The sequence below is a fragment of the Herpailurus yagouaroundi genome, unplaced genomic scaffold (assembly GCF_014898765.1).
Source record: "Herpailurus yagouaroundi ecotype Mexico unplaced genomic scaffold, PumYag 163, whole genome shotgun sequence".
NCBI classification, from domain to species: Eukaryota; Metazoa; Chordata; class Mammalia; order Carnivora; family Felidae; genus Herpailurus; species Herpailurus yagouaroundi.
In genome coordinates, this window is record NW_024412404.1 from 23,263,745 (window position 1) to 23,291,289 (window position 27,545).

General features: G+C 39.2%; 1 protein-coding gene across 2 annotated transcripts; it reads left to right on the top strand.

Annotated features, from left to right (window-relative positions):
* The first annotated feature begins 7,435 nt into the window (after positions 1 to 7,435).
* GHITM (growth hormone inducible transmembrane protein) lies at positions 7,436 to 26,129 on the top strand. Of its 2 annotated transcripts, none has more exons than XM_040485591.1 (9): positions 7,436 to 7,568; positions 8,985 to 9,149; positions 10,629 to 10,728; positions 11,971 to 12,082; positions 12,707 to 12,848; positions 16,016 to 16,124; positions 22,409 to 22,597; positions 23,237 to 23,408; positions 24,687 to 26,129. In XM_040485591.1, the coding sequence occupies exons 2-9, from the start codon at positions 9,021 to 9,023 to the stop codon at positions 24,769 to 24,771; spliced, it is 1,038 nt and encodes a 345-aa protein (XP_040341525.1). In that variant the 5' UTR covers positions 7,436 to 7,568; positions 8,985 to 9,020; the 3' UTR covers positions 24,772 to 26,129. The 2 variants fall into 2 exon arrangements, with proteins under 2 accessions (XP_040341525.1, XP_040341526.1); XM_040485592.1 differs by lacking the exon at positions 7,436 to 7,568 and adding an exon at positions 7,745 to 8,305.
* The last annotated feature ends 1,416 nt before the right edge of the window (positions 26,130 to 27,545 follow it).

Sequence of the window (27,545 nt, forward strand, 5' to 3'; positions counted from 1 at the left end):
GAGTACAATATAGTGATTCAACAATTCTATATATCACCCAGGGTTCACCATGACAAGTGCACTCTTTAATCCCCATCACCTGTTTCCCTTAACCCCCATCCATCTCCCCTCTGGTAACCATTAGTTTGTTTTCTGTAGTTAAGAGTCTGTTTCTTGGTTTGCATCTCCCTTTTTTCCCCTTTGCTTGTTTGTTGTTTCTTAAATTCCACACACGAGTGAAATCATATGGTATTTGTCTTTCTCTGATTTATTTCTTTTTATTATACTGTCTAGCTCCACCAAATATGGTATCTTTACTAGAGCAAACACCAAACACGCTGGTATCTGGTATGTTATAGTTACTGTAGGAAATGTTTCCTTTTCTATTCCCATCAATAAAGATCATCAAACAAAATTTGCCTTTCATGGCAGAGTGATTAGTCCATCTCTGACTTAACTCAGTACTATGACAACTTGACTGCTTGGGTGTAATATACTCCAGAGCTGCACTGTCCAATATGGTAACTATTAGCCACTTGTGGTTGAGCACTTGAAATGTGCTATTCTGAATGGAGATGTGCTATCAGTATAAAATACACACGAGATTTCAAAGACTTAGTACAAAAAAATGTAAAATATCTCATTAATAATTTTGCATTCTGTATGTTGAAATGATATTTTGGATATGTTTGGTTAAATAAGGTTATAAAAATTGATTTTACCTGTCTCTTTTTACTTTTTTAATGTGGCTACTAGAAAAATTACAATAACATATGTGGTTCATAGTATATTTCTAGGGGTGCCTGGGTGGCTTAGTTGGTTGAACATCTGACTCTTGATTTGGGCTCAGGTCATGATCCCGGGGTCATGGGATCAAGCCCCATGTCAGGCTCCATGCTGAGTGTGAAGCTTGCTTAGGATTCTCTCTCTCCTCCTGCCCCTTTCTCTGGCTCACTCTCTCTCTCTCTCCCTCTCTGTCTCAAATAAAAAAAGAATTTTAAAAAACACAGTATATTTCTATTGGGCAGCACTAGGTCATTGAACCTGGTGAACAGAGAGGAGCAAGTACCCAAGATGCCTTAGTAAGATATGTGGATGTCAGAGAATAAGAAATAAAACCTGCCAAAGTACAGTGGCTGCCATATTGATCATTTCTACGAGTCTCAGAGGTTGACTAGGACTTATCAGATATCCACTCTAGAATGAAAAACAAGTTACTGCACCTTCTACTGCTCATCACAAAGAAGCACAACACTTGGTGGGCCTCTGAAATTTGGAGGCAACATATCATATTTGGGTATGTTGCTCATGAAAATGTTTAGGCGTATGTTGTCTGTAGTTTTCCCTTATTATCTCTTTAACATCTTCAAAATCCCCACTTTTATTTATGATATTGATAATTTGGGACTACTCTTTTTTCTTGTTTCTTGGACAGTCTGGATAATGCTTTATCAATTTTTGTTGATCTTTTTTAAAAATCAACTTCTTATTTTATCAATTTTCTCTATTCCTTTCTGGTTTCAATGTCACTGATTTCTGCTCTTTACAGTTGCCTTCTCTCTGTTTTGGGGGGAGTTTAATTAATCATCTCTTACTAATTTCTTAAAGTGGGAGCTTTGATTATGAATTTGAGACATTTCTTCTCTTCTAATATAAGTACTCAGCGCTATAAAACTCTCTGAAGTATTGCTTTAGCTGCATCACAGAAATGTTCTTTTTTTAAAGATTTTATTTATCTATTTATTTATCTATTTATCTATGTATCTATTTATTTATTTTAAAGTAATCTCCACACCCAACTTGGGGCTCAAACTGAGAACCCCAACATCAAGAGTCGCATGTTCTTCTGACTGAGCCAGCTGGGCACCCCTGCATCACACAAATTTTCTATGTTGTATTTTTATTTTAATTCAGTTAAAAAATATTTTTTATAGTTCTTTGAGAACTATTCTTTGATTCCTGAGTTATTTAGAGATGTATTATTTAATTTTCAAATACTTGAATATTTTCCATATATACTTCTGTTCCTGGTTCCTCACTGAAGTCCATTATGGTCACAGAATATACTTTATATGATTTTAACTCATCTAACTTTGTTAGGGTTTGTTTTATGGCTTAGAACATGGTTCATATCTTGGTGAATCTTCCTTGTACGCTTGAGAAGAATGTGTATTCTGCTATTCTTGGGTGGAGTGTTCTATCAGTATCAATTAGATTAAATTGATTTTAGAGTTGTGCGGGTCTCCTATAACTTCTCTTGATTCTCTGTCTGTGTCTTCTATCATTTACTGAAGGGGAAGACTTGATGTTTCTACGTATAACAGGGTTTGTCTTTTCATATCACTTTTTGCTGCATGTGTTTTTGAATCTCTGTTTTGTAATAGGGGCACACACATTGAGAACACTTATGCCTTTTTGATGAATTTAACCTTTCATCATTATGTAATCTCTTTCTTTATCCCTGGTAATTTTCTTTATTCTGAAGTCTACTTTGTCTAAAATTAAAAGTTACTTCAGCTTTCTTTTGCTTAACGTTTGCAAGGTATTTCTTTTCCCATCATTTTATGTCTAATCTACATTATTTTATTTAAAATAGGTTCCTTCTACATGGCATGTAGTTATTTCTTTAAAATCCAATATAAAAATCTGTATATTCAATTACTGTATTTAGACCATTTATATCCAGGTTAATAATTGATATGGTTGTATTTAGATCTATCATTTTTTTTTATTCGCTGTTTGTCCCTCTGTTTTTTTTTTTCCTGTTACCCCTTCCTTGACTTCATTTGAAATATTTGACTCTATTTTGGCATTCCATATTAATTTATTTCTTGTTTCTTCCATTATATATCCTTGTATGATTTGTTGGTATTGTTTTGGTTTTATTTTTATTTTTGTTTTGGTGTGGTTGCTCTAGGGTTTACAATATATACATACCGAACTTTCACAGTTGACTCAAACTTAATATTTACCACCTCAAGCAAAATTAAGAAGACTTGCCACATTATAGATTTCTTGATAAAACCCCTTTCCGTTAGGATTGTTGTGAATTGTGATTTGTAACAAGAAATATATATTTGGTGGCACACAGTTCCTAAAACCCTTGGAATTTCCTAAGTGATAAAAACAATAAAGGTGAAGGGGTGACTTTTGTTGTTCATAACAAACCCCTTCCAACTACACCTGAGTTCATGTTAATGAGGTGGTTTTTGGAAAGCCCCTAGATAACTAAGCATGTGGACTGGTTGCCAGGAGAATCATGTTGGTTTTAAGAAAGGGTTAAAATTTTCAGCCTAACCCTCCCACCCCTGTCCTCCAGGGGAGGGTACAGGGGCTGGAGGTTGAACCCACCAGCTATGGCCAATGATTTAATCAATTGTGCTATGTAATGAAGCTTGCATAAAAACCAAAAGGACAGAGTTTAGGAAGCTTCCCAGCTGGTGAACACGTGGACGTGCTGAAAGGGAAGTACATCCAGAGAAAGCATGGAAGTTCCATGCTCCTACTCTCATTCCTTGCCCTATGCATCTCTTCAGTCTAGCTGTCCCTGATTACATCCTTTTACAATAAGTCAGTAATACAGTAAGTAAACTGTTTTCCTGAGTTCCATAAGCCACTCTAGCAAATTAATCAAACCTGAGGAGGAGGTTATGGGAACCACCAGTTTACATGTTTTGTGACTTTCCAGTGTTTGACTTGAGTCACTGTGACACAGCTATACTTCTACCCTTGGATTCTGTGACATGTCCCCATTGAGTATGCTTGTTACCTTCCTATGTTTTCTTAAGCCACTCTCATTTGAGTCTTAGTGTCTTCTTTGCAATCTGACCAGAAAGTGTGAGATTATTCTCAAGAGTCCTCCAATGTTCCACCCCTTAACAGATACTATCCATTAATGAACTTGCTCTTTTGACATCCACATACAGCATTTGGTTGCATCTCTGTTAGCGGTATACATTGAAAAATTCCCAGTAAACTACAAAAATGAACTACACTTTTTCCTTATTCTAGTATCAATGTTGCCTGTGAGCCCCCAGTCAGCCTAAAGTGCATAGCTTTGTTTATCCCATTCTGGCAAACTCAGGACAGTCTGACAATTCATCAGTCAGATTTAGGACTTCTCACAATCAGTTGCCTTGTGGTTTAAAGCCCTTTCTCCTCTTCCGGGCCCCACCTGGCTTAGAAACATTATGTAAAACAAGAGGAAACAGGTGTGGCCTGCTTTCTATTCTTCCACTCTACTCTGCTCAATGTACCAGCTCCCAGGTAGTGCCTTCAGCAAGACCCAGAGGAGGGAGCAGTTTCTTCTTGGCTATAACTTAATTTTTCTTCAGTTGAGGTTGGCACTGTTTGGTCTCTCACTCAGACAGAGTCAGATGCTGTCTCTGTTGTGTAGCACACACCATGGTCTGTTGGTGCCCATCTGAGTATCTTGCTCATGCATATTTCTGGTGACGCCCTCACTACCTGGCAATGTCTTGAAGGGTGCAAACGAGCTAACTGACACTCACAGCTATAGTCTTGGGTTTATCCAGGTCTCAGAGATTCCAGGAATCTCTGACATGGCAAATTTTTAAATGCAAGGAAAAACAAGGAGGGGAGGAGCACCTTCCATTTGTTGGGAGAAACAGTGAGGACATAAGACCCCATTGGGGAGGACAGAAGGAAAGCCCTCACAAACTCCCCTTTCAACTCTCTTTCATCAATCCCATATCTCCTGATGGAAAAGCTTAGTGGGGCAAGGTAAGGGAATTTATTTTAACTAAACAGAAATAAAATAATTTTCTTTAGTCCTTGGTGCTGATTTTGCTCATCTATAACCCAGCACTTTCCACCTAGCCAGCAGGTGGAGGATAAGGAACAAGTCAGCAGCCTTTAATAAACATTGTGGTGGACATTCAGCATTAGGAGTCATGATTCATGTCTTTTTCTGTTTTCTGTCCTATGCTCCGAGGCCTTAGAAGCGGAGAACTTACAATTTAACACCTCATACTGATGCCAGCAGGCCATGTGCAGGGACCTAGAGGGAGAGGGGTCCTGCAGAACCAGCCAAGAAGATCCTTGGCTTTTCATAGGATGGAAATCAAATGTGAACCAGCAGGAAGTGAGAGCAGTGTTTATGGAAGATATAGAGAGCAGATATAGACAGAGTGTCTAAGAGACTCCGAAAGGAAAGGAATATGAGTCTCATCTTTGTTCCAGGTCTTGGGGATGATGGTCTGGTATACATGTCCCCTCAGGCATCCAGAAACCGGTTAAAACAAAGAAAAGGGCCCAGGTGTTATTACTTGGAGCCAGGGAGCCTTGGTGTCTGGATGTCTAGTGCCAACGGTCTGGAATATGCATACGATAGCTTTCTCCAGTCTTTCTCACCTGGTCCTTCCTTAGATATTATCTAAAGAAACCATTAACTCCTTGCCCCTTACAAGAAGGACATTATGAGGCATGTGTAAAGTGGGGTGAGGGTGCAGGTCCTAGCAAGAATAAAAGCAGAAAAAGGAGCAAAAACAGATTTTCATGGAGTCTTTCAGTGTCCCTGTCTCAATACTTTTATTTACCTACTTCCTCCACATCTGTATCTCTTTCTGTATCCTATCCCTAAATTAATGGTGTAATTATCCACCCAATTTCACTCAATTCAGAACACTGGGATTAACCTGGGTGCCTCCCTCATCCTTGTCAGTTATATTCAATCAGTCATTAAATCCTCTAAATTCCTCCTTAGTCATATATCTCTGTCATAAACCCCTTCTCTGTCCCTCTACCTTAATTCCAGCCTTCAACACCTTTTGCTTAAACAATTGCAATAAATTCCTAATTAGTTTCCAGTCAATGAAATCTCTCCCCACCCTACACTGAGCATATCTTCCCAATGATGTGACAAAGTAACTCTCCTTTTTGAAAACATTTGACATCTGTGGAAACAATCCAAGTCCCATACTGGAGAGAAGAAAATATGCAATCAGAAATTTATTTTCCTTTATGAAGATCATAAGCTTTAATTAATAAGAATCTTATCAATCACTTTAAAAAAGGCATGTTGTTTATTTAGGTACTATGCTGTGAATCCCTTCTCTTTGCTGATAACAGAAGCTGTAGGGAGAAAAAATACATACTAAGGGAGCTAAACAAAGAATCCATTTGCTAGCTAATCGAATTGGGTGAAGATCTAAAGATTAAATTGATCTTGCCTGACCTGTTCACTGTCATCAGTGACACATTTCTCTACAGTTATTTTCCTGCCATTTCCAGAGTAAAGACAAATTGTGTGCTGCCAAACCGTTTTATTACTCACATAAAATGTAAACCTTTATGTTTGTCAAGATTTACATGCTTAGCGGATTATCATAAATCACAATTAACAACAGCATAGGAGATAAGGCTCATGACTTTTACATGTTGTTAATCATTTTATCTAAAACAGCACCCATCCAGGGCTTCAGTCAGCTTTATTTTTCTGCATAGTACTTACCACCAAACATTTTCTCTATTTTTTTGTCTCCACCAGAAAGTAAATGCTGTAAAGGCATTTTGTTTTGCCCAAACAACGGTATTAGTTGTGTTTCATTCATTTGTAAATATCCCTAGTTTAGTGCTTGGTACAAAGTGAGCCTCAGCAAATATTTGTGTAATGGATAAAAGGAAGTAAACGAAAAACAAAACAAAACCTCTGTCGTGTAGCTGAGAAATGGTTTTGCGCTTCACAAATTACGAGTAATGAAAACATCTTCACAGTTCTCAGGACAAGGTAAGAGGTGGAGGCTGTCGTTATTCACCCTACTCTACATGTACATGTATGTATACAGTGAAGCTTGAAAATGTGCCGTGTGGAGGTCACAGAGCAGTGGTGGTACAAAACCTGCTAAAATCTGGCCCGATGACCTTGGGTGATTTAGACCCTTTCCTCGATTTCATTAGCCAATTTTAGGTGTCAGACCCAAGAAACCAATTTGCTCCCCTTCGAAACTACCACGTTTGGCACACTATTTATCTCGAAATACATTCTTGAGAAGGCGAAAAGGCGACATGAGGAAAGAATGGGCAAAGGAATAATTTTTAATTCTCACACTATTTTTCTCTTTTTTCAATATATGTTTATTGCCAAATTGGTTTCCATACAACACCCAGTGCTCATTCCAAAAGGTGCCCTCCTCAATACCCATCACCCACCCTCCCCTCACACTATTCTTTTTCAATTTTTACGTAATTCTTGTGACTGCCGCTAGTGAAAGTGTTGAGACAAAAACGTAGACTAGCTCCGCTACCCACAGCTGACATGACCAAAATGCTTTCGCTGCCCACACCCAAAATGGACGCTGACTATGACGTTCCTGGCAATTCTCTACTGGCCCCGCCCCTCTAGCCCGGAACCCCTCCTCCCTACCGTGCCCGCCCTTCCGTCAGAGATCTGCTCATGATTGGGTGTCCCTAGTGTTTGGCGATTCTCCGGATGTTGCGTCACGCAGGGAGTAGGGGAGACTGCGCGCGCACAGACGGTAAAGAGCGGGCGGAGGGCCAGGGAGGTGTGCGCGTTTGCGTATCGCCGGCCCGGAAGGGTAACTGCGCGGTTGAGGTGACCGGGGACTGAGGTATGGCCACTCCGGGCCGATTGTGGCACCGCAGATTCACTGTCATGATGGCTAGCTTCGCGGGGCCGCTGGGTGCATCCGAGGAGAGCTGAAGGCGGCGGCACTGCTGGCTGCGTCACAGCCTGGCGGCGCGTTAGAGTCACCGTCCTGTGGGTGACCGGGTGAATGGGGGCGACGGCTGCAGGGCCTGAGATAGGCTGGCAGGGGCTCACCCCCCGCTGCCATCTTCTGCAGGGGCAGCGAGGTGCTGAATCACCCTGCGGCCGGGCCGCACAGCCACCGCTCTCTCAGATAAGGGGGTGCTTGATAAGGATTGTGCATTGACTCTGGGAGACTGGAGGCTTGCTGCCGAGTCTAGTCTAGAGAGCTGGTTGAACTTTCTCAGGGGACCAGGCGCTTGATTGCATCAATGCTTACGGGAGCGTTTGGGGTTTGGAGTCGGTGATACCTTACCCATTTTATAGGTAACTCACAGGCGTCTCAGAGGGCAAACAGTGTTTCGAGGCCATTTCTAGCATGTGGCAGAAGCAAGATTTCTACGTTGTTCTGTTAGGCGACGTGGTGGCCACTCGGTTGGGCCTCTTTCCCAGTCCATGTGTCGATGACTGAGGAGATAAACAGCAGCAACGTACTGAGATGATGTAACGACGTGAAAGTATTAGAAGGACTCGGTATTTTCCCAGTGTTGTACACCCTCTTATAGATTCAGTGGTGGACCTGGAAGTACACTCGGTTAAGTAAGTTTTAGCAAAGATTCTTAACTATTGGTGTGCTAGGTAAAACCTATTCCTGGGTCCCATTCCTAGAGATTGAATTATTAGGACCAGAGTTAAGACCCAGGATCTACGTTTTAAGACACATCCTAGGTGGTTTCAGCACCTTGGGTATTTTTATCACATTTTGAAAGTACTATTTGGCGTGTTTAGCAAAAAATTCGTAATGCGTCATTACTGTTGAGGTCTTGAAGCCTTACAGTGCAGTCTGACCTTGAAGAGTTATTCATCTCTTCCTTGGATGACGTTTTTGTTCTGCTCAAAAGTTGCACAGAGTCTTGTTTTAAATTTTCCCATCGAATTCTGGTGTAAATCTTAAAACCATATCTATAAAAGCCATTACACACCCTGTAATTGTCTTAAGAAATTAGCATTCACTTTGTATTACATACATAACTTCTACAGAGTTATACACCTTATTGTTCAACCTGGGATTTAATTCTGTTTTGGTGAACCATCCCATACTGGATTCTGGAATAGATTTCTTGAAATAACGGGGAATAAACAGAGAATTCATCTTTATCATTTAAAAAGGTCACTTCCATTTTTCTCCTAAAACAGGATTGGTCCTTTCGTATCTCTGTATCTTCTATGTTAATTCCCTCATTAGTTAGTGGGTTATTTTTTGTCTGTGTCTAACTAGCATTTCAGATCTGCCTGGTAAACCTGGTGCACCACCATGCTGGCCGCAAGACTTGTGTGTCTCCGGACACTACCTTCCAGGGTTTTCCAACCAGCTTTCACCAAGGCCTCGCCTGTTGTGAAGAGTTCCATCACGAAGCATCAATGGCTCTTAACACCCAGCAGGGTAAAGATAATCTGAATGTTTTCATGTTGTGTCTCTGTGCACTAGGACCTTTTTTTTGGACAGAGTATGAAGTTCCCTATTTTACCATTAGTGATGCGCTGAAACAGCCCTGATAATGCCCCAAATCAGTTCTTTCTTCCCATTAGTTTTGTATCATTTTGTTCCTCCTTACCATGTATGAAAGAGCTCTTATAACTTTCTCTTACAGCTTTTGGAATTTCATTCAGAGAATTTACAGTGATTTGTGAGAGATTGAGAGCTCTTACGGCTCAAGAGATTGTGGAGCCTGTCGTAAAAAGCTGAAGAACCCAGGAATATTACCAGTTGGCCAGTAGCTAGAAATGTTACTAAAAATGCCATTTCAGCTTTTGATTAGAGAGTGGTAAAATCCATTAGGTTAGGGATGCCTGGGTGGCTCCATGGGTTAAGCGTCTGACTTCGGCTCAGGTCATGATCTCCTGGTTTGTGAGTTTGAGCCCTGCATCCAGCTCTGCTGACAGCTCAGAACCTGGAGCCTCTTCAGATTCTGTGTCTCTCTCTCTCTCTCTCTCTCTCTCTCTCTCTCTCTCTCTCTCTGCCCCTCCCCTGCTCATGCTCTGTCTCTCTCTGTTTATCAATAATAAATAAACATTTTTTTTTAAATTTTTTTTTTTTTTTCAACGTTTATTTATTTTTGGGACAGAGAGAGACAGAGCATGAACGGGGGAGGGGCAGAGAGAGAGGGAGACACAGAATCGGAAACAGGCTCCAGGCTCTGAGCCATCAGCCCAGAGCCCGACGCGGGGCTCAAACTCACGGACTGCGAGATCGTGACCTGGCCGAAGTCGGACGCCTAACCGACTGCGCCACCCAGGCGCCCCAAATAAACATTTTAAAAAATCCGTTAGGTTAGAGAGAAACCCATTTTCTTTTATAGTAGATTTATCGTTCATCGTTCACATTAGAAGTATAAGTTTTGAAATATGAGGTAGATAAGGAAATACATACAGGCTAAAAGAGACAGCTGTTTTCCTCTTGAGTTAACTGTTCCCTGTTGAAAACAGCTAAAATAGAGGTAGTAGTCATCCTGCCCTTTCTTTGGCTTTGTGTTCAGCAAAGATAACTTTCTTGAGCCCCATTCCCCAGATTTAAAAAAAAATGCAGCTAATACATATTGAATGCAGATTTTTTAGCAGTTAGTCCTTGAAATATAATTCTAGAGATATAAATCTGTGGTTTTTTAAATAAACAATTATTCCGAAACTTTAAGAAATAAAGTTGTGAACTAAGGAGTTAAGTGAATCACTTCAAAGATAGACCATAGGTAGGGTCTACATTGAATTTTTTAGATTGGCTAACATACCTTTGTAGTGAAAGTACATACATAGAAACGACCAAATTAGTATAGAGTTTTCTAATGCAATGAGATTTAATTTTATTTTACTGATAACATTCTGTTTTGGTGTGTGTGCTGTGTGTCTTTGTTTTCGTGTATATCAGGAATATGCCACCAAGACGAGAGTTGGGATCCGGCGTGGGAAAACTGTCCAAGAACTTAAGGAGGCAGCAGTGGAACCATCAATGGAAAAAATATTCAAAAGTAGGCAGTAGTCTTTAGTTTTTGAGCTGGAAAATGTGAATACATTTTACATGCATGAACAGCTTCCTAAACATACGTACAAACTTACGTATATGAGCATTTCCTTGGAAGAAAGGCAATCCATCATTCTTCAGGATCTTGTGGCCCAGAAAAGATTAATATTTCACACTGGGTCCATTGGTTTCCATTCACATTTCTTCCAGAGAAAATGTTATTTTTACCATTTTTTAAAAAGGATTAGTAGTATGACATGATATAAAAACATATAATCTGTTAAGGAAGTTCATTTGAAGTTGCATAGAATCTTCAAGCATATCATGTTTGTGTATGTTTCAAGTCAAGAGAAAATCACTGAAACAGATACTAATAAAAACCTAAATGTTCAAGAAGAGTCCTCTTAACTGGTTGTTCATATAAGGCCTCCCTGGAAACCAGACCTAACAAAGTCAGTTTGGATTTCAGCTTTGCAAGTTTAACCAGATTGTTCATCTAGCCACGTATACTCAACACTATTGCTTGTTAACAACTTTACAGAATGTCAATATATTATAATGAGAAACAGTTGTAATCAGTGTCCTTCAGGGCATTTCTTTCTGATAAGTAAGTTTGCCCTGAAAACCAAATTGTATGAATCCTACAGCTACAGCACAGTAATAATCTTAGCAAATTTATACTAAAGGGGGTAAGACGCTGTTTATGAATATTTCCAGCCAATTAGAGTTGATAAGCTGTTTCTCTTGCTCTTGTTTTAGAGCATCCTCTCCCTTGATTCCGCTGCATAAATATTGATTACACTTTTGGTTCCTTTTTCTTTCTCTTTGTAAAGCATCATCTTTGTTAATAGCACTTTAGACACAGCGTGATATGATTATTAACATTTCTTTTTCATCTTTCTAAGAATATCTTGAGAACGTACCCCCGATTCTTAGGAATAAAACACTATTACAGAAGTATTCCCATGTCCACAGATATACTGCCTCCTTAAAGTTCATTGGAGTGAAATTAAAGGCCAGTCAAGTCTGATCCTTTCTGTATTATTACACTTAGTTTAACATTGTCCTTTTTTACTGGTGCCCTAATTTTAAGACCATTGCTATACCCCTATATATTCTAACTATGGTTTTACAAAGGAGTATGGTATATAGTTTGATTTTCCTCATATAAATATTAGAGCTTACCATCCCTTTTCAATTTAGTGAAGATATGACTGTATTAATGCGCATTTCCTTCTGTGCTCTGCAGTTGATCAGATGGGAAGATGGTTTATTGCTGGAGGGGCTGCTGTTGGTCTTGGAGCATTGTGCTACTATGGCTTGGGAATGTCTAATGAGATTGGAGCTATTGAAAAGGCTGTGTAAGTAAATTGTTCCCAAACATTTCTAATCTTAAATATTCCAGTTTGGTTTTCATCCTTCCCTTTTGCCACTTTTGGAATATTTTATATCTAGTCTTACACATGAATAAAAATGAAATCTTTTGGCATCTGTTCAAACTTAAGTAAAAATCTTTTACCAAGGTTATATGTGTTTAGGCAAGGAGAAAATGTGTTTTTTTTGTAGATGTGCCAAGTGCTTATATTTTATGTTTTTATTTTTTAAACTTTATTTTGAGAGAGGGAGAGAGTACAAGCTGGAAAAGGGCAGAAAGAGAGGGACAGAGAATTCCAGCCAGGCTCTACGCTGTCATCACAGAGCCCAGTACTGGGCTCTGTCTCACAAACCGTGAGATCATGACCTGAGCCGAAATCAAAAGTCAGATGCTTTTAACTGACTGAGCCACCCCAGTGCCCCAAAGTTCTTATGTTTTATATCATTTAATTTTTATGATAGCTCCAATGCATGCATCATTATTTCCATGATAAATGACGTGAATACGATAGCAGTAAATTGATATTTCCTAAAGTTTCCCAGCAAATAAATAATTGAACCAAAATTTATATCCATGCTTTCATAAATGAACCATGTTGTGTTTCTTACAGAATTTGGCCTCAGTATGTGAAGGATAGAATTCATTCTACCTATATGTACTTAGCAGGAAGTATTGGTTTAACAGCTTTGTCCGCCCTGGCAGTGAGCAGAACTCCTGTGCTTATGAACTTCATGATGAGAGGCTCTTGGGTGGTAAGTCAGCTTGTTTTTGTTTTCCTTTTCCACTAAATACCAAAAGATTAGGCAAAAAATATTGGCCGGGGGTGGGGGGGAGTGGATTAAATGGAAAGAATCCCTTACTATATTGACAGGTTGTTCAAATCTGAATTAATAGTGCAGCTGAGACAAAGTAGGAAGTACATTCTGAGATAAATCAGCTATCATTCTTAGTTGAGTGTATATTTAAATACTGGTAAAGGGGTTGAAAACCAAACATACAGGAATATCCTACTTACCTAGAAGCAGCTATCAAATAGCTTGTATTTTATAGCAATTTTATTAAAAAAAAAAAAAAAAAAGACAGGGCAAATGCAAAGCCATCTTAGAAATCAGTGGAAAATATGTATTGCTAACATTCTGAACTTTCCTGACCCTGTGTAGGGTTTTACATTCAGTGAGTGTTTCTTGAGCATTTGTTAATTTTTCTGGATAAAAAAAATAGTGATTTCAAAAGTGGTAGCTATTTTTCTACTGTCTGGTTGAAGAGATGAACTTGAGTAAGTGGTAAAGGATGTGCAAGGAGAAGTAGAAAGTGTAAAATCAGTTGAAAGACTGTTTTTATCTTGGACTAGTAGGGAAGTTCCATGAAAGAGACGTGTATTTCACCAGAACTGTTGGAGGCTATCATTTTTTATTTTAGGAGAGAACAAAGGTAGTCTAGGTTTGCAGAACAGCTTGAGCAAAGGAGAAGAGGTAGTCATTAAAACCCGCAGAGTGCTCACTCACTCTCTCTCTCAAATAAACAAACATTGGGGTGGAGGGCAACGCCTGGATGGCTCAGTCGGTTAAGTGTCTGACTCTTGGTATTGGCTGAGCTCGTGATCTCCTGATCTTGGGATTGAGCCCCCGTGTCAGAATCCCTTCTTGGAATTCTTTCTTTGCCCCTCACCCTCGTGCACTCGCACGCTCCTGCGCGTGCTTGCTCGCTCTCTCTCCTCCAAATAACATTAGAAGAAAACATCAGTGGAGTTCGAGTATCTGAGGTCTAGAGTGTAAAGAAGACACAATCAGACAGTGTCTGGTTGCCACACTGAGGAGCGGGTCTAATCAGTGAGAAGCGGTTGCAGATACTGGAACAGCAGAAAATACGATTTGTCTTTGAGTTCTAAGAAGTCAAATGGAAGAGACAAGAAGCAAGTATACCAGCTGGGGCTTTTCAAGATCTGAAGTGGAGGATTATAAGAATGTGAGCTATGAGTTTGAGACTGGAAGGGAATGGGAGATGGGACCGTTTATATCATACAGATTTCCAAATCTGTACTTTCCAAAGAAGAACCATTTAGGGCAGTGTGGCCATTTGGACACTTCAGTATTCTTAGAATCTTACTTCTCAGATGGGTGTCCTGACTCTCCTAGCCTAGAACTTCATGAAGGCACAGAATAAGCACGGTGCATTCTCACCAGGAATGTACATTTTAATCAGGCAAATAATTTAAAACAATGATTTTTAACAAAGCAACGTGGTTATAAGAGAATAATTTAAGTATACAAAGAGTTTAGCCCCTAAAATAAGACTTCAAAGAAGTGTTTGTGCTTGGGCCATATTCTCAACTTACTTTCGGCATAAGATTACTCTTACCTGCTGTTAGAACTACTTAAATTAAAAAATTTGGAAAGCCAGGCAGGTGCTACAGAGAGGAAGATGAAGATTTTGGGGGGGGGACAGACATACACACAAATAATGTCAAAGTTGACACCAAGTGATTTCGGAACAGAGGAGAGGCTTCTGACACTGCTCATGGCAGTCAGGGTACCTCCCAGAATAACTTTCCAGGGGACGAGATAATCCTTGAATAACTCAAATGAATTAGGCAAAAATAAACGGAATTAAAGAGGCACGAAATGGGGTCATATTCGCATCCCTACTATTTCATTGTAGCTGGAGTGTAGAGTATGGAACAGTGAAAGGCAAAGAATGGAACTGGGTCATGAACATGAAGGACCTTAAAAGAAAAAAATACAGTTGTGATAAATACCCTGAAAGTGCCTTGCATTTGTATGAAGAAATGCATGAAGTGGATTTTAGTAATTATTTCTTCATTGGAAAGTGATCTAGTAGAACTCTGTGTTTTTTTCTGTTAATGAGTAAAGGCTTTCTCATTCTCAGCAAAAACAGCTGTTTTGTTTTTATCTGTACTTTACATCTGAGGCATGCCTGTGTTCAGATGGATAATGCAGAGGAGGGAGGCAGGCCTTAGGTCGCACAAGGGATTAGTGACATCTAATCAAAAGCATTCACAATCTGTTGTTTTTTGAATAGTTGGGCTACCAGATATCTGATGTTTTCTGTCCAAGAGTAGCAAATTTGTTTCAGGTTTCCTAAAGGTTCATTACAGTCTTTCTCTATTATGTACATTTCTTTCTATATGCACAAGAAGTATTTAAGTGTCATAACAATGGAAATGTAAGATAAAAGGGACGGAGGACCAAGTCAGCTAGAAAACTAAGAGGATAGAGAAGTAGAATCTTATTCTCTTTTCCATGTGCTTCTGTTTTTTAGGTTTTTGTTAAGCAAATGATGGAGTTCAAGACAGTGTGCTATATATATATTCTAATTGGTGTATCATGATAAGTTTTTTTTAATGTAGTTTGCTATGCAAAAATAAATACAATTAATAATTATTTTGGGATTCTTAAAGAGGTTTTGTTAGGTCTCTGTCTAGGAAGAATACAATTTTTAAAAGGTCATGTTATCAATCAGAGCTCAACATACTCACTTGAAGAGTCTGCAAAACTTTGTGTGACAGTAGGGGACACTCTTGTCCCCTCCTAGATCAGTTTTCATTATCCTTAATTTTTTTTTTTTAATTTTTTAATGTTCATTTATTTTTGAGAGAGTGAGAGAGAGCACAAGTGGGGGAGGGGCAGAGAGCAAGGGAGACACAGAATCTGAAGCAGGCTCTAGGCTCTAAGCTGTCAGCACAGAGCCTGACATGGGGCTCGAACACACGAACTGCAAGATCATGACCTGAGCTGCAAGATCATGACCAAGTTGGATGGTTAGCCGACTGAGCCACTCAGGCGCCCTTATCCTTAATCTTCTTAAACAAAATTTATTGGAGGGACTAGCTTGGAACTTAAGGGTTTTTCCTTTGTTGTTGTATATAAGGATTGATTTTTCTCAGTAACGTGTGTTTCAGACAATTGGTGCAACCTTTGCAGCCATGATTGGAGCTGGAATGCTGGTACAGTCAATACCATATGACCAGAACCCAGGCCCAAAGCATCTTGCTTGGTTACTACATTCTGGTATGTTCTAACTTTAAATTTTTATTAAATAACCTTCATTACTGTCTTCTTTGGTGGTTCTTTACAATTGTGAATGACTTGTGCATAATTTAATAAAGACTCATGTTTAGAAAACACTTATAGTTTTTTGTACTTAATAGTGGTTGTATTATAGCCAGATCTCTACTCTGAAAAAATAATTATTCAGATACTAAGACCATGGACATCCCAGTATTATACTTGGCTTCCTGTGACAGTCTAATACACGTAGAGATTTCCTTTATGTATTTTGCCTAATACTAGAAGCATTTCAAACCTGATACACATTACTTGAGAATTATTCTTGTGTATCTTTAGAAAAATTTTAAAATGAGGGTGGAGAAGGAAAGGAGGAGGTAAGTCACAAGAAAGAATAGGAGTACAGGATCTTGCAATGGAGCATTGGAAGAAAGAAAACAATAAGAAAGACCTTTGGAAGTGTACTTTGTCTCTGATACAGTTAACTGGGTCATTATTTAGATGGGTCTTAGCGCAAAGTTACCATGGACAGGGCAAAGGCTGTCCACTCCCTGGTATTGCAGGACAGTTTTAATATCCTTTTAGGTATATGTTGTGATATCTCCCTTAATTATGGAGACACAAATATTTTAAAGTTTAGATAAAGTGTTGCCATTATCTGTGGGTTGAATAAAGAACCAACTAGACCTAGAAGCAAAAGTGTGTCTTAGATACATGTTCTCTACCTCAAAACAAGACAGATTTTTTTCTATATATTTTTTTGAGTATAGGTGATAAACAATGTTACAGCGGCAAGTGTACAACATAGTGTTTCCAGTTCTGTATACGTTATGCTATACACCTCACAGTGCAGCTACCATCTGTCACTTTATAGCACTATTACAGTGTCACTGACTATATTCCCTATGCTGTGCCTTTTACTCCTGTGATTTACTCTGTAACAGGAAACCTGTATCTCCCACTCCTTTCACCCATCTTGCCCATCCTCCCACCTCCCCTCTGGCAACAATCCGTTCTCTGTTTTTATGGATCTGTTTCTCCTTTTTATTTTTTTATTCACTTAAGACAAGTTTTATGAGCATTTCCTTGAAACTTTCTTGGAAGCAGGCTCTGAAATGTTTCTTACGTGGGTTAGTAAATGGAAATTAGGTTTTTGGCACCCAGTGAGCCAGATTTCCAGTGCGAACTATGTCATTCATATTATTATGTGCTGTTTTTGTTTTGGTAAACATGAGACTTCACATGACTTCACAATCTCAGTTTTCAACTCTCTTCCATTAGGCCTGAGGTTATTCAACCATAGATTTTGTCTATGGAGTTTTACAGGACAATGTCCTTGTGATGGAGGGAGGTGGTCCAGTATTTTCTAGTACCAATAACCTGCTTTAAAAAAATTTTTATCCAAAATATAATATGTGTACTTCTAAAAATGTAATATCTCTTGAGTGCTATCTGTAAATATTTAAGGATTACTCAGCTTCGGGACAACTGCATATCACAGTAGTATACAGAGCTTTTTGTTTTTAAGTATGAAGTGTATATCCTTTCATTAAAACACCAAAATCCTCACCATCTGAGTTTAGCATTTATGTTACAGTTACAATTCTCTGGATTATAGTATTATCTTGTCCAGTGAATGGACTTTTGCACCTGTTTCCGTTTTAGACACTTGAGGTCCTTGAGAAAACTGGTTCAGTGTTTTTACCTCTGATAAGTAGTAAATATTTAGTGACTTATTGAATTAAAATAGTCATGTTGTTTCAATTTGAGCTTAGAATTAAGGGCTTTCTATCTGGGTTGCTTAGAAAACTCCTTTTAATCTGATACTGTAGTGTATAAATTACTTGAGGTATTTAATGTATTGGAGGGGACCCCCAACACTACCCATTTGTTCAGTATTTTTTTAGAAGGAGTCATAGGACTCAGCATATAGTTGTACTCAGAGCTAAGGACATCAAAAGGACACATGACAGAATCTGGAGAAATCCATCCACAGGCTTTCATTGTGCTCCCTCCTTCCTTTGAGGGGACCTAGTAAGGATGTGTAAAGTGCAGTAACATACAGTGTTTCTGCCCAGGGAAGCCCGTTAGAGACTTGGTACCCACGGGCTTTAATAAGGGCGAATCATGTAGGCACCCTCCTAACAACTACCAAAATACAGATTCCAGAAGGAAAACAGACTTTCAGCATAACCCTTAACTGTTTGCACAAGTAGTCTAACCCTGCCAGAGAATGATTTAAGTGCCAAGTTCTTAAATTCCAGCCAAGAACCAGCCCTGCAAGCAAGTCTTTGTAAAGATAACCTTAGGCCTGCTATGCTAAACCTTCCCTGCACAGCATGAATGCCAATTTTTGCTTTATGCTTCATATATACCTACCTGTTTTAAGCTATGCAGGCAGGCATTAGTATTCCTGTTTTGTGGATGAGGAAGCTAAGTTATGTGAGGTCAGTATGCCAGGAAGTGCTGTATTATTTCTTCAAGTCTAGCCCTGTATCCACTTTTTTTTTTTTTTAAGTGTATTTCTTTTGCAAGAGAGAGCATGAGCTGAGGAAGGCTAGAGAGAGGGGGAGAGAGAAAGGATCTGAAGCGGGCTCAGTGCTGATAGCAGAGAGCCCAATGTGGGGCTCGAACTCATGAACCATGAGATGTTGACCTGAGCTGAAGTCAGATGCTTAACCAACTGAGCCACTCAGGCACCCATGTCCACTCTTTCATTCACTGGAATGATTGAGCTGAGAACTGAAGGAAGCTTAGGTGACCCAAGGGCACCCCCTCACAGTATTAAAGGGACATCAGAGTTGGCTTTTGACCAATATTAACATCCCAGTGCATTCCATTTTCATTTTTCATCCAGATGTTTAGCACTATGCAGATACAGCTGTGGTCTTCATCAGGACTAAGTGATACTCTGCAGGAATTACTGAAATGATCATTGGAAAACTATTCTAATTGTGTTTTTCCCCCAGCTTTATCAGGATGTAATTACCACGTGATACTGTAAATTTTCAGATGTACAACTGGTTGATTTATACATTTATATATTACGTAATGACTACCACCATAGCATTAGCTAACACCTGCATTCCGTATTTACCATTTCTTTTTTGTGGTGAGAGTACATTTAAGATCTGGTCTCTTAGCAACATTCAAGTAGATGATACAGTGATAGCTGTAATCACCATGTGTATATTAGGTCCTCAGATTTGTTAATCTTACAACTGGAAGTTTGTACCCTTTTACCAATATCACCCCATTTCCCCTACCCCATTACCCCTGGTAACCACCACTCTATGCTCTGTTTCTCTGAGTTTGACTTTTTTAGATTGCACATAGAAGTGAGATCATATAGTATTTGTTCTTCTCTTAGTTCACTTAGTATCATGCCCTCAGGGTCCATTCATGTTGTCAAAAATGGCAAGATCTCATTTTTTTTATGGCTGAATACTACTCCATTGTGTATATACACCACGTCATCTTTATCCATTCACCCATCAAAGGACAATTTGGTTTTTGTATCTTGGAGATTATAAGTAATGCTGCAGTGAACATGGGAGTACAGATATCTGTATAAGATCCTGGTTTCCTATCTTTTGGTTATAAACCCCGAAGTGGGATTGCTAAATCATATGGTAATTATCGTTTTAATTTTTTAAGGAACCTCCATACAACTGGCTGTACCAGTTTGGTGAATGTTAGTTTTTGTTCACAATAATAATGGTGAGCTATCTTTGTTAGTTTTGTAATTAATAATGTCCTTAAGCAGCAGACATCTATTACCATTTAAGATTTTTATGAGAAAGTATCATTGAAAAATCTCTGAATAAACTTAAAAGTTTTGTTAAAGCTACAGGGAGGCTGGGCCACAGCTCCCCACACCATCAGATAACCAGCCCTTAGAGAACAGGCTCACCAAAGAACCAGACCGTGGGGAACAGACCTTTGGAGGGACCTCCCTAAAGCTGACAAAAAGTCCTGGAGGACCAGACCCCCAAAGGCCTCAAACTTAGGGGCTACTATTCTGAAAAGGCCAAGAATCAGGTGCCCACACTCTTTGAGGACCCAGATACTGAGGATAAGTCTCCCAGAGGGCTAGAACACAAAGAGCCTGATTGCCAAAGAGCTAGGCCATGAGAGTTGTATCTCTCAGAGGACCGTGGCATCTGGGATGAGACCTTGGCACGGCATGGTGGCCAGGATCTCTGGAAGACCAAGCCGCCAAGGGCCAGACCCCCCAGGGATAAAAGCTTCAGAGATAGAACCTCCAATGAACTTGTGGGAATGCAAACTGGTGCAGCCACTCTAGAAAACAGTGTGGAGGTTCCTCAAAAAATTAAAAATAGATCTACCCTATGACCCAGCAATAGCACTGCTAGGAATTTACCCAAGGGATACAGGAGTGCTGATGCATAGGGGCACTTGTACCCCAATGTTTATAGCAGCACTTTCAACAATAGCCAAATTATGGAAAGAGCCTAAATGTCCATCAGCTGACAAATGGGTAAAGAAATTGTGGTTTATATACACAATGGAATACTACGTGGCAATGAGAAAGAATGAAATACGGCCCTTGGTAGCAACGTGGATGGAACTGGAGAGTGTGATGCTGAGTGAAATAAGCCATATAGAGAAAGACAGATACCGTATGTTTTCACTCTTAGGTGGATCCTGAGAAACTTAACAGAAGTCTATGGGGGAGGGGAAGAAAAAAAAAGAAAAGAGGTTGGAGAGGGAGAGAGCCAAAGCATAAGAGACTCTTAAAACTGAGAACACACTGAGGGTTGATGGGGGGTGGGAGGGAGGGGAGGGTGGGTGATGGGTATTGAGGAGGGCACCTTTTGGGATGAGCACTGGGTATTGTATGGAAACCAATTTGACAGTAAATTTCATATTAAAAAAAAAAAAAAAAAAAAACCATGCAGAATGACAAAACCAAAGAAGTGTATCATTGCCGTTGAGGCCACTCGAGAAACTGTCTTTGACAGGGTCAGCCCACACAGGAGAGGACCATTTGAGGGTCAGGCCATGGAAAACAGGACCACCAGGCTAGACCCTGGGGAGCCAAGGGAGGATTGGGCTCCACAAGGGGGTGCTGTGAAAGCGTGATGAGGGAGGCAGGGCCTCATTCTTGCTCCCTGGTACCAGCTCTACCTCCTGCTCCTGGCCCCCTCCTATTCCTGGCCATTGGTGGCTAATGGGGTCAAGAGAACCTGGAGCAGAGAGCTGGCACCAGTATAGGGAGGGGGGCGGGGGGAAGGACACTTTTTCATCCTCTGCCTGTGGCTTAATGCAAATTTTGGGACAGGGAGTTAGTTACCTGGGGCAAGTAAAGTGGGGAGCATGATGGAGAATAAAGGTTTTTTTGTGGATTCTGCACAAAATTTGCTAAAAATTTTGCTGTCAGTTGCAAAACTGATGGGAATCCTAATAGAAATGTCATAGAGGAATTTTTATTCAGTATTTTTCTTACAGCAAAAGCTATTTTTAGTTGTTCATTATCATGTGATAATATCTTATTACTTGATCTAGAAATGTTACTTTCACAAAAGAGACACACTGTTAAAATTATAGGATGAAGATAGCTCCTATTCTGAGTTAAACTCTGCACATTTAATGTGTAAGAGGGCAACTTGTTCTACTGAGCACTGAAATAATGCCTTATCTGAGATTTATTTTTTTTAATTAAGGTGTTCTTTTAACCTTTGCTGATTAAATTATTGGTGCCTTTCACTAATTTTCCTGAACTTGTTGATAAATATCTGACAACTAAAATTACTGTTTACAAACTGAGCTGACATTCCCTTCTACCCAAGGAAACAACGGTGTCTGTCCTTGAAGTTCCTGCATCTTAAGATTAGCATCATATATGCGTTCTCTCATTTTACTTTGTTCCCTTTTGGCAGCAGCAGGTTTGACCTTGAGTTAGTCATTTTAAGCCTTTTTGTCTCAATTCTTACATATATATGAATTTTATGAAGAATACCAGTAGGCTCACACACAGATAATGAACCATGTAGAATTTGATAAAGTTATTAAAACGCCAAATTAATGCTTGTGTTTTTGAGTTGAGACTGTTTAACTAGGTATAGTGTTGTGATTTTGAATTTGGATAGCCACAAGTTTGGGGTATGGAATTTGGGGGTAGTATCACCTAAATAAGGGAGAGATGTTGTAGTCCTGTTGTTTAACCATAAGGTACGTGATGTTCAGATGGTGTGTTAGTTACAAGTGGTGTTTTCTTTCTGGTTCTTACTTAGTCAATACTTAACTACTTGCTCTTTCTCCAGGTGTAATGGGTGCAGTGGTGGCTCCACTGACAATATTAGGGGGGCCTCTTCTCATCAGAGCTGCATGGTACACGGCAGGCATCGTGGGAGGCCTCTCCACTGTGGCCATGTGCGCACCTAGTGAGAAGTTTCTGAACATGGGAGCGCCCCTGGGAGTGGGCCTGGGTGTCGTCTTTGTGTCATCACTGGGTGAGCTACTGCGCTTTGACATTCACTTCTTGGTATCTGAAAACCATTGATGTACTCAGCTATCCTAATGGAGGGAACTTATTAAGAGTTATTAAAAAATTTTTTTTAATGTTTATTTATTTTTGAGAGAGAGAGAGAGAGAGCATGAACAGGGGAGGGGCAGAGAGAGAGAGGGAAACACAGTATCTGAAGCAGGCTCCAGGCTGTGAGCTATCATCACAGAACCTGACATGGGGCTCGAACTTGTCAACTGTGAGATCATGACCTGAGCCAAAGTCAGATGCTCAACTGACTGAGCCACACAGGTGCCCCAAGAGTTATTTTAAAAAGTTTAAAAGACAAACACTAATTAGACTGCATTTTCTTATTTGGCATCATGGTAAACTATTTTGGGTTTCACACAATACATCTAAAATGGGAAAGTTCGTCTGGAGAACATGCAAGAGCCTTTCTGTAATGTGGGCAAGTGACCCATTACAGGCATAAGTATCATGGGTTTGGACTGAATATGCATAAAATTACACGGTGCATATAGTCAGTCTTTTTCCTATCTGTGCAGTACACTAAAAGGTTTTTTTAAAGAAATGTTAATCATAAATCCAGTTAGAGAAGAGTCCTTTTTTCTTTTTTTCCTCCCAGGATCTATGTTTCTTCCACCCACCACTGTGGCTGGTGCCACTCTGTACTCAGTGGCAATTTATGGTGGATTAGTTCTTTTCAGCATGTTTCTTCTGTATGATACACAAAAAGTAATCAAGCGTGCAGAAATAGTGCCACCATATGGAGTCCAAAAATATGATCCCATCAATTCGTAAGTAGTCTTCATGTCTTGTCTCTGTTACACAGGACGTTTGTGTTGTTATGGTCTGTTTTGTTTTATGGTCGTATTAGTTTCCTAGGGCTACCATAACAAATATTACAAACCGAATGGTTCAAACCATGGAAATTTACACTCTTGCAGTTCTAGAGGCTAGAAATCTGAAATCAAGGTGTCATCAGGGTTGATACCTTCTGAGGGCTCTAGGAGAATCCTCCCTGCCTCTCTTCTAGCTTCTTGTTTTGGCCAGCAATCCTTGACATTCCTTGTCTTATAGGTACATCACTCCAATCTCTCCCTCTGTCTTCACATGGCATTTTTCCCATATGTCTCTCTCTGTCACCTCTTATAAGGACACCAGTCATTTTGGGTGGAGGCCCACCCCATTCCAGTATTAACCTCATCTTCCCTCCTATCTTGATTATATTTGCAAAGACCCTCTTCCCAAATAAGGCCACATTTACAGGTACAGGGATTAGGATGTCAACATATCTTGAATTCAACCCACAGTAATGGGTTTGTCAAATTTTACGATCTCTGTTGTTGTTTGATCTATTGTATCTTTTTAGTAAGCTATGTATCCACAGAACATTTGATTATATTGTAACTAAGTTTAATTTAGATACTCAGTTAAGTCCAAATATTTACCTACTTTGTTAATTAGCTTAGTGGTGCAGTTGGTATATAACAACACTTTTTTTCTCTTTTCTTGGCCTCTCCACCAAAGTAGGTTATTTTATTTAAACAGTTTTGTTGGGTTTCATGTTTTCTATCACATTTTTACAAGTAATTTGTTTTTTGTTTCTTTGAAGCTAAAATTTAATGTTTTTTTTAAAAAATGCTGCTGTAACACAGATATATAACAGGTTTTGGTTGGTGGTGGGGGGTTTCCTTGAGGGGATATTATATTTAAAAATGCCAGACTTGTGTCTAACACATTTTTATGAAGGTGCTACTTTAGTTTTGTTTTAATTATTTCTTGGCCTATCTTACAGGGTGTTTCTGCAAGATACTACACTCATACGAGAGGGTCAGAGGGTAGAACAATGATTTTTAAAACTGCCCTTTAACATTTCAAAGATTAATCTGCCAAGGAAAATCTTGACTGTTTTCAGAGCCTTCCTTAGTTGGCATCTTTTCTTTTTCTGATTTCCATTTCATATGCTGTACCTATGACAAATAGTATTGCTTTCCTATTCTAGATTAAGAAATAGTTCTTTTAGAGTTATTAGAATTACATCATCTATAATAGGCCGTAATTTTCTTTTCCAGGATGCTGGGAATCTACATGGATACGTTAAATATATTTATGCGAGTTGCCAGTATTCTAGCAACTGGAAGCAACAGAAAGAAGTGAAGCAACTCAGCTTCTGACCTCTCCAGTACCTCGGATATCTTGTTTGTTTAATAGGGGCAGGTGTTCACGGAATAGTTTGTGTAAGCAGCTTTCACTGATGTGTAGAAGATAAGACTTGTCAGCAGGTTTCAGATGTTTGGTGATTTGATGCTTCAGGTCTGCTTTCTCTTCTAAAGAATAAATTCAGTTGTTCTCTTCCAAATAAGCACACACATTTCCAGTTTCTCAAGTGTGAGTAATTCTAAAACGTTTTAATGAATGTGAAAACTAAGGTTTGTGTTGTGAGGATTTAACTGTTCTGTTTTAAAATTTATTTAAGTGAAAATTAGCGAATTTTGTTTTGCTGCATATTTTTTGAAATGCAGAAGTATTAAGTAATGTCATAAGTGACGTAGAAGTTTGGTAAAGGGACCAGAGAGAAGCAAAGGATCACCTTCAGTCTTTCTTTGAATACTTAGCACTTGTGTCGGTGGTGAGCCAGTGAGAGGGGTCTGGCTCTGGGGAGACAAATTAATCATTGCTGTTTTCACATTCATCTGTTGAACTTAATCAAAAGCATTGAGCATAAACAAAGATCTAGGTGATTCATTCTCCCAATGTTCCTTTCTTTCTCAGTGCTATCTTTGCAATGTAGAAGTGATCGTGTTTGGCTTTTCATTGTTTGACATTGTTAGGACAGTTGAGAATGTTAATCATCTGGAGAATTCCTGACATGTAGTTAAATATGTTTAAGTTTTACTTTTAAACCTTATGGAGCAAAATATCCTTAAAACTCTTCTCAGGATGAAACATTCAAAGCATGAAATCTGTTGCATTTTCAAATATACAAACACAGTATTCTTAATTGCTGAATTTTTTTTGCATATTTATTGAAATGTTTAAGAGAATATATGCTTGCCTTTCTTCATCTCTTCAGGCTTTGAAGCTTTTATTAGAAAAGCCTGTTTGTGGCTTACACTTAAGATTATGAAAGCAGTTTTTCTCTCAGGACTTGGTTTCTTGCATTCCTCTCAGACTAAGCACTAAAAACACAGGAGAGCATAGCTAGTCTTTCTTCATGAACTATATCAATCAAAACTATAATGGGCAAAGTGTTTTGTTAGAGTTTCCCCCAGCAGACTTTTCCTTCTCTTCTGCATGGGCGATTACTTGACTGTTGTGATATTGGTAAGTTTTTTTGATACAGAAGAGTTATTTTTGGAAGTTCTTAATGAATGAAATAAGTGTGTATGATTATTGAGATGATTGGTGTTTTTGACAAATATTTATTACAGTAATCCAGAAGTAACTATTCTAACCACCTCAAATTACATAGAATGCTTATTTCTGAATTAATAAATGTTCCAGCCAGGTGGTGATTGGTCTGTAATTTTTCCAGCTGAACCATACGCATACTATTTGGATAGAGGATTTGTTTCATGTGCTGTCTTACCCTAGTATGTAGAGTACAGGGTGATTATGACCACAACACTTATAGCCAGACTGCCTTTAATTGAACCCCACTTCTTCCACTTATTTCTTATGTGACCTTGGGCAAATTACTTATTCTCTCTGTGCCCATTTTTGAAGATGGTAACAGAGCCTCCCTCCTAGGATTGAGGTTCTGAAATGTGTGGGCATTTAGCTCTATAAATGCTTCAGCTGCGGGTTAGGGGGTCAGGGTGGGTGTTGTCTTGAGAAAAATCTTAAGTGCCAAATTCTGTTTTTTCCCTTCTCTACTTTAGTTCCTATACAATGTCAGTGTGGTCTTAAAGGTCTTGTCTTCAGTCACATTTTAGAGTCCAAAGTTTATATCCCTATGTTACGGTGGTATCACATAAAACAAAATGCTATAATTTCAACAATAGGTATCAGGCAGAAGTTTATTTAGAAAAATAAGGTATGTCTTTTTTTTTGTTTTTAGTTTATTTTTCAGTTTAGTTTATCACAGCACTTTTTCTGACTTTGCTAAGACAGGGAAGACTGCAGTATAAGAAGTGAGTTATATAAAATGTGAATACTTACAAAATAAAATATTATAATAGATCTAAAGTGATTTAAAAAAAAAAAAATCACTAGTTCCTAGACTCCATTAACATGCCATCAAGGTCTTTACTTCACATTCCTAACAGGGAAGAGTGAAGACCTGCACATGGATAGGCTTTAGGCAAAAAAGAAAAATATCTGTTCTTTATGTTCTAAAACATCCCCTGAAGCGTTACAGGATAACCGAGATATATATTTAAAAATAATCACACAGGTGGCACCTGGGTGTCTCAGTTAAGCATCTGACTCTTGATTTTGACTTAGATGATGATTTCACAGTGCGGGAGATAGCATGGAGCCTGCCTGGGATTCTCTCTGCCCCTCCCTGCTCCAAATAAATAAATATTAAAAATAATAATCACAAGGCACTTGGGTGACTCAAGTATGTTAGGCATCTGACTTCAGCTCTGGTCATGATCTCACAGTTTGTGAGTTCGAGTCCCGCATCAGGTGGACTTGAGCCCTGCTTCGGATGAGCCCCACTTCTGTGTCTCTCTGTCTCTCTCTGTCCGTTGTCACTTGCGCCCTCTCTCAAAAATCAAAAAATAAAGGCCCTTTTGGTTTTTTAGAATGGTATCCTAAACATTCAGTCAGAAAACAGGAGTGTGGTGGGGTACCTGGTTAGCTCGGTTGAGCATCCGACTTGATTTCAGCTCAGGTCACGATCTCACGGTTCATGGGCTTTCTACTGACAGCATGGAGCCTGCTTGGAATTCTGTGTTTGCCTTTCTCCCACTTGCGCGTACACT

Bases quoted from the DNA above. Each gene is read 5' to 3' on its own strand.
- GHITM (XM_040485591.1), top strand. From the start codon at position 9,021: ATGCTGGCCGCAAGACTTGTGTGTCTCCGGACACTACCTTCCAGGGTT. The intron at 9,150-10,628 runs GTAAAGATAATC...CGTGTATATCAG, and splicing joins GGCTCTTAACACCCAGCAGG to GAATATGCCACCAAGACGAG. The intron at 23,409-24,686 runs GTAAGTAGTCTT...TTTCTTTTCCAG, and splicing joins AAATATGATCCCATCAATTC to GATGCTGGGAATCTACATGG.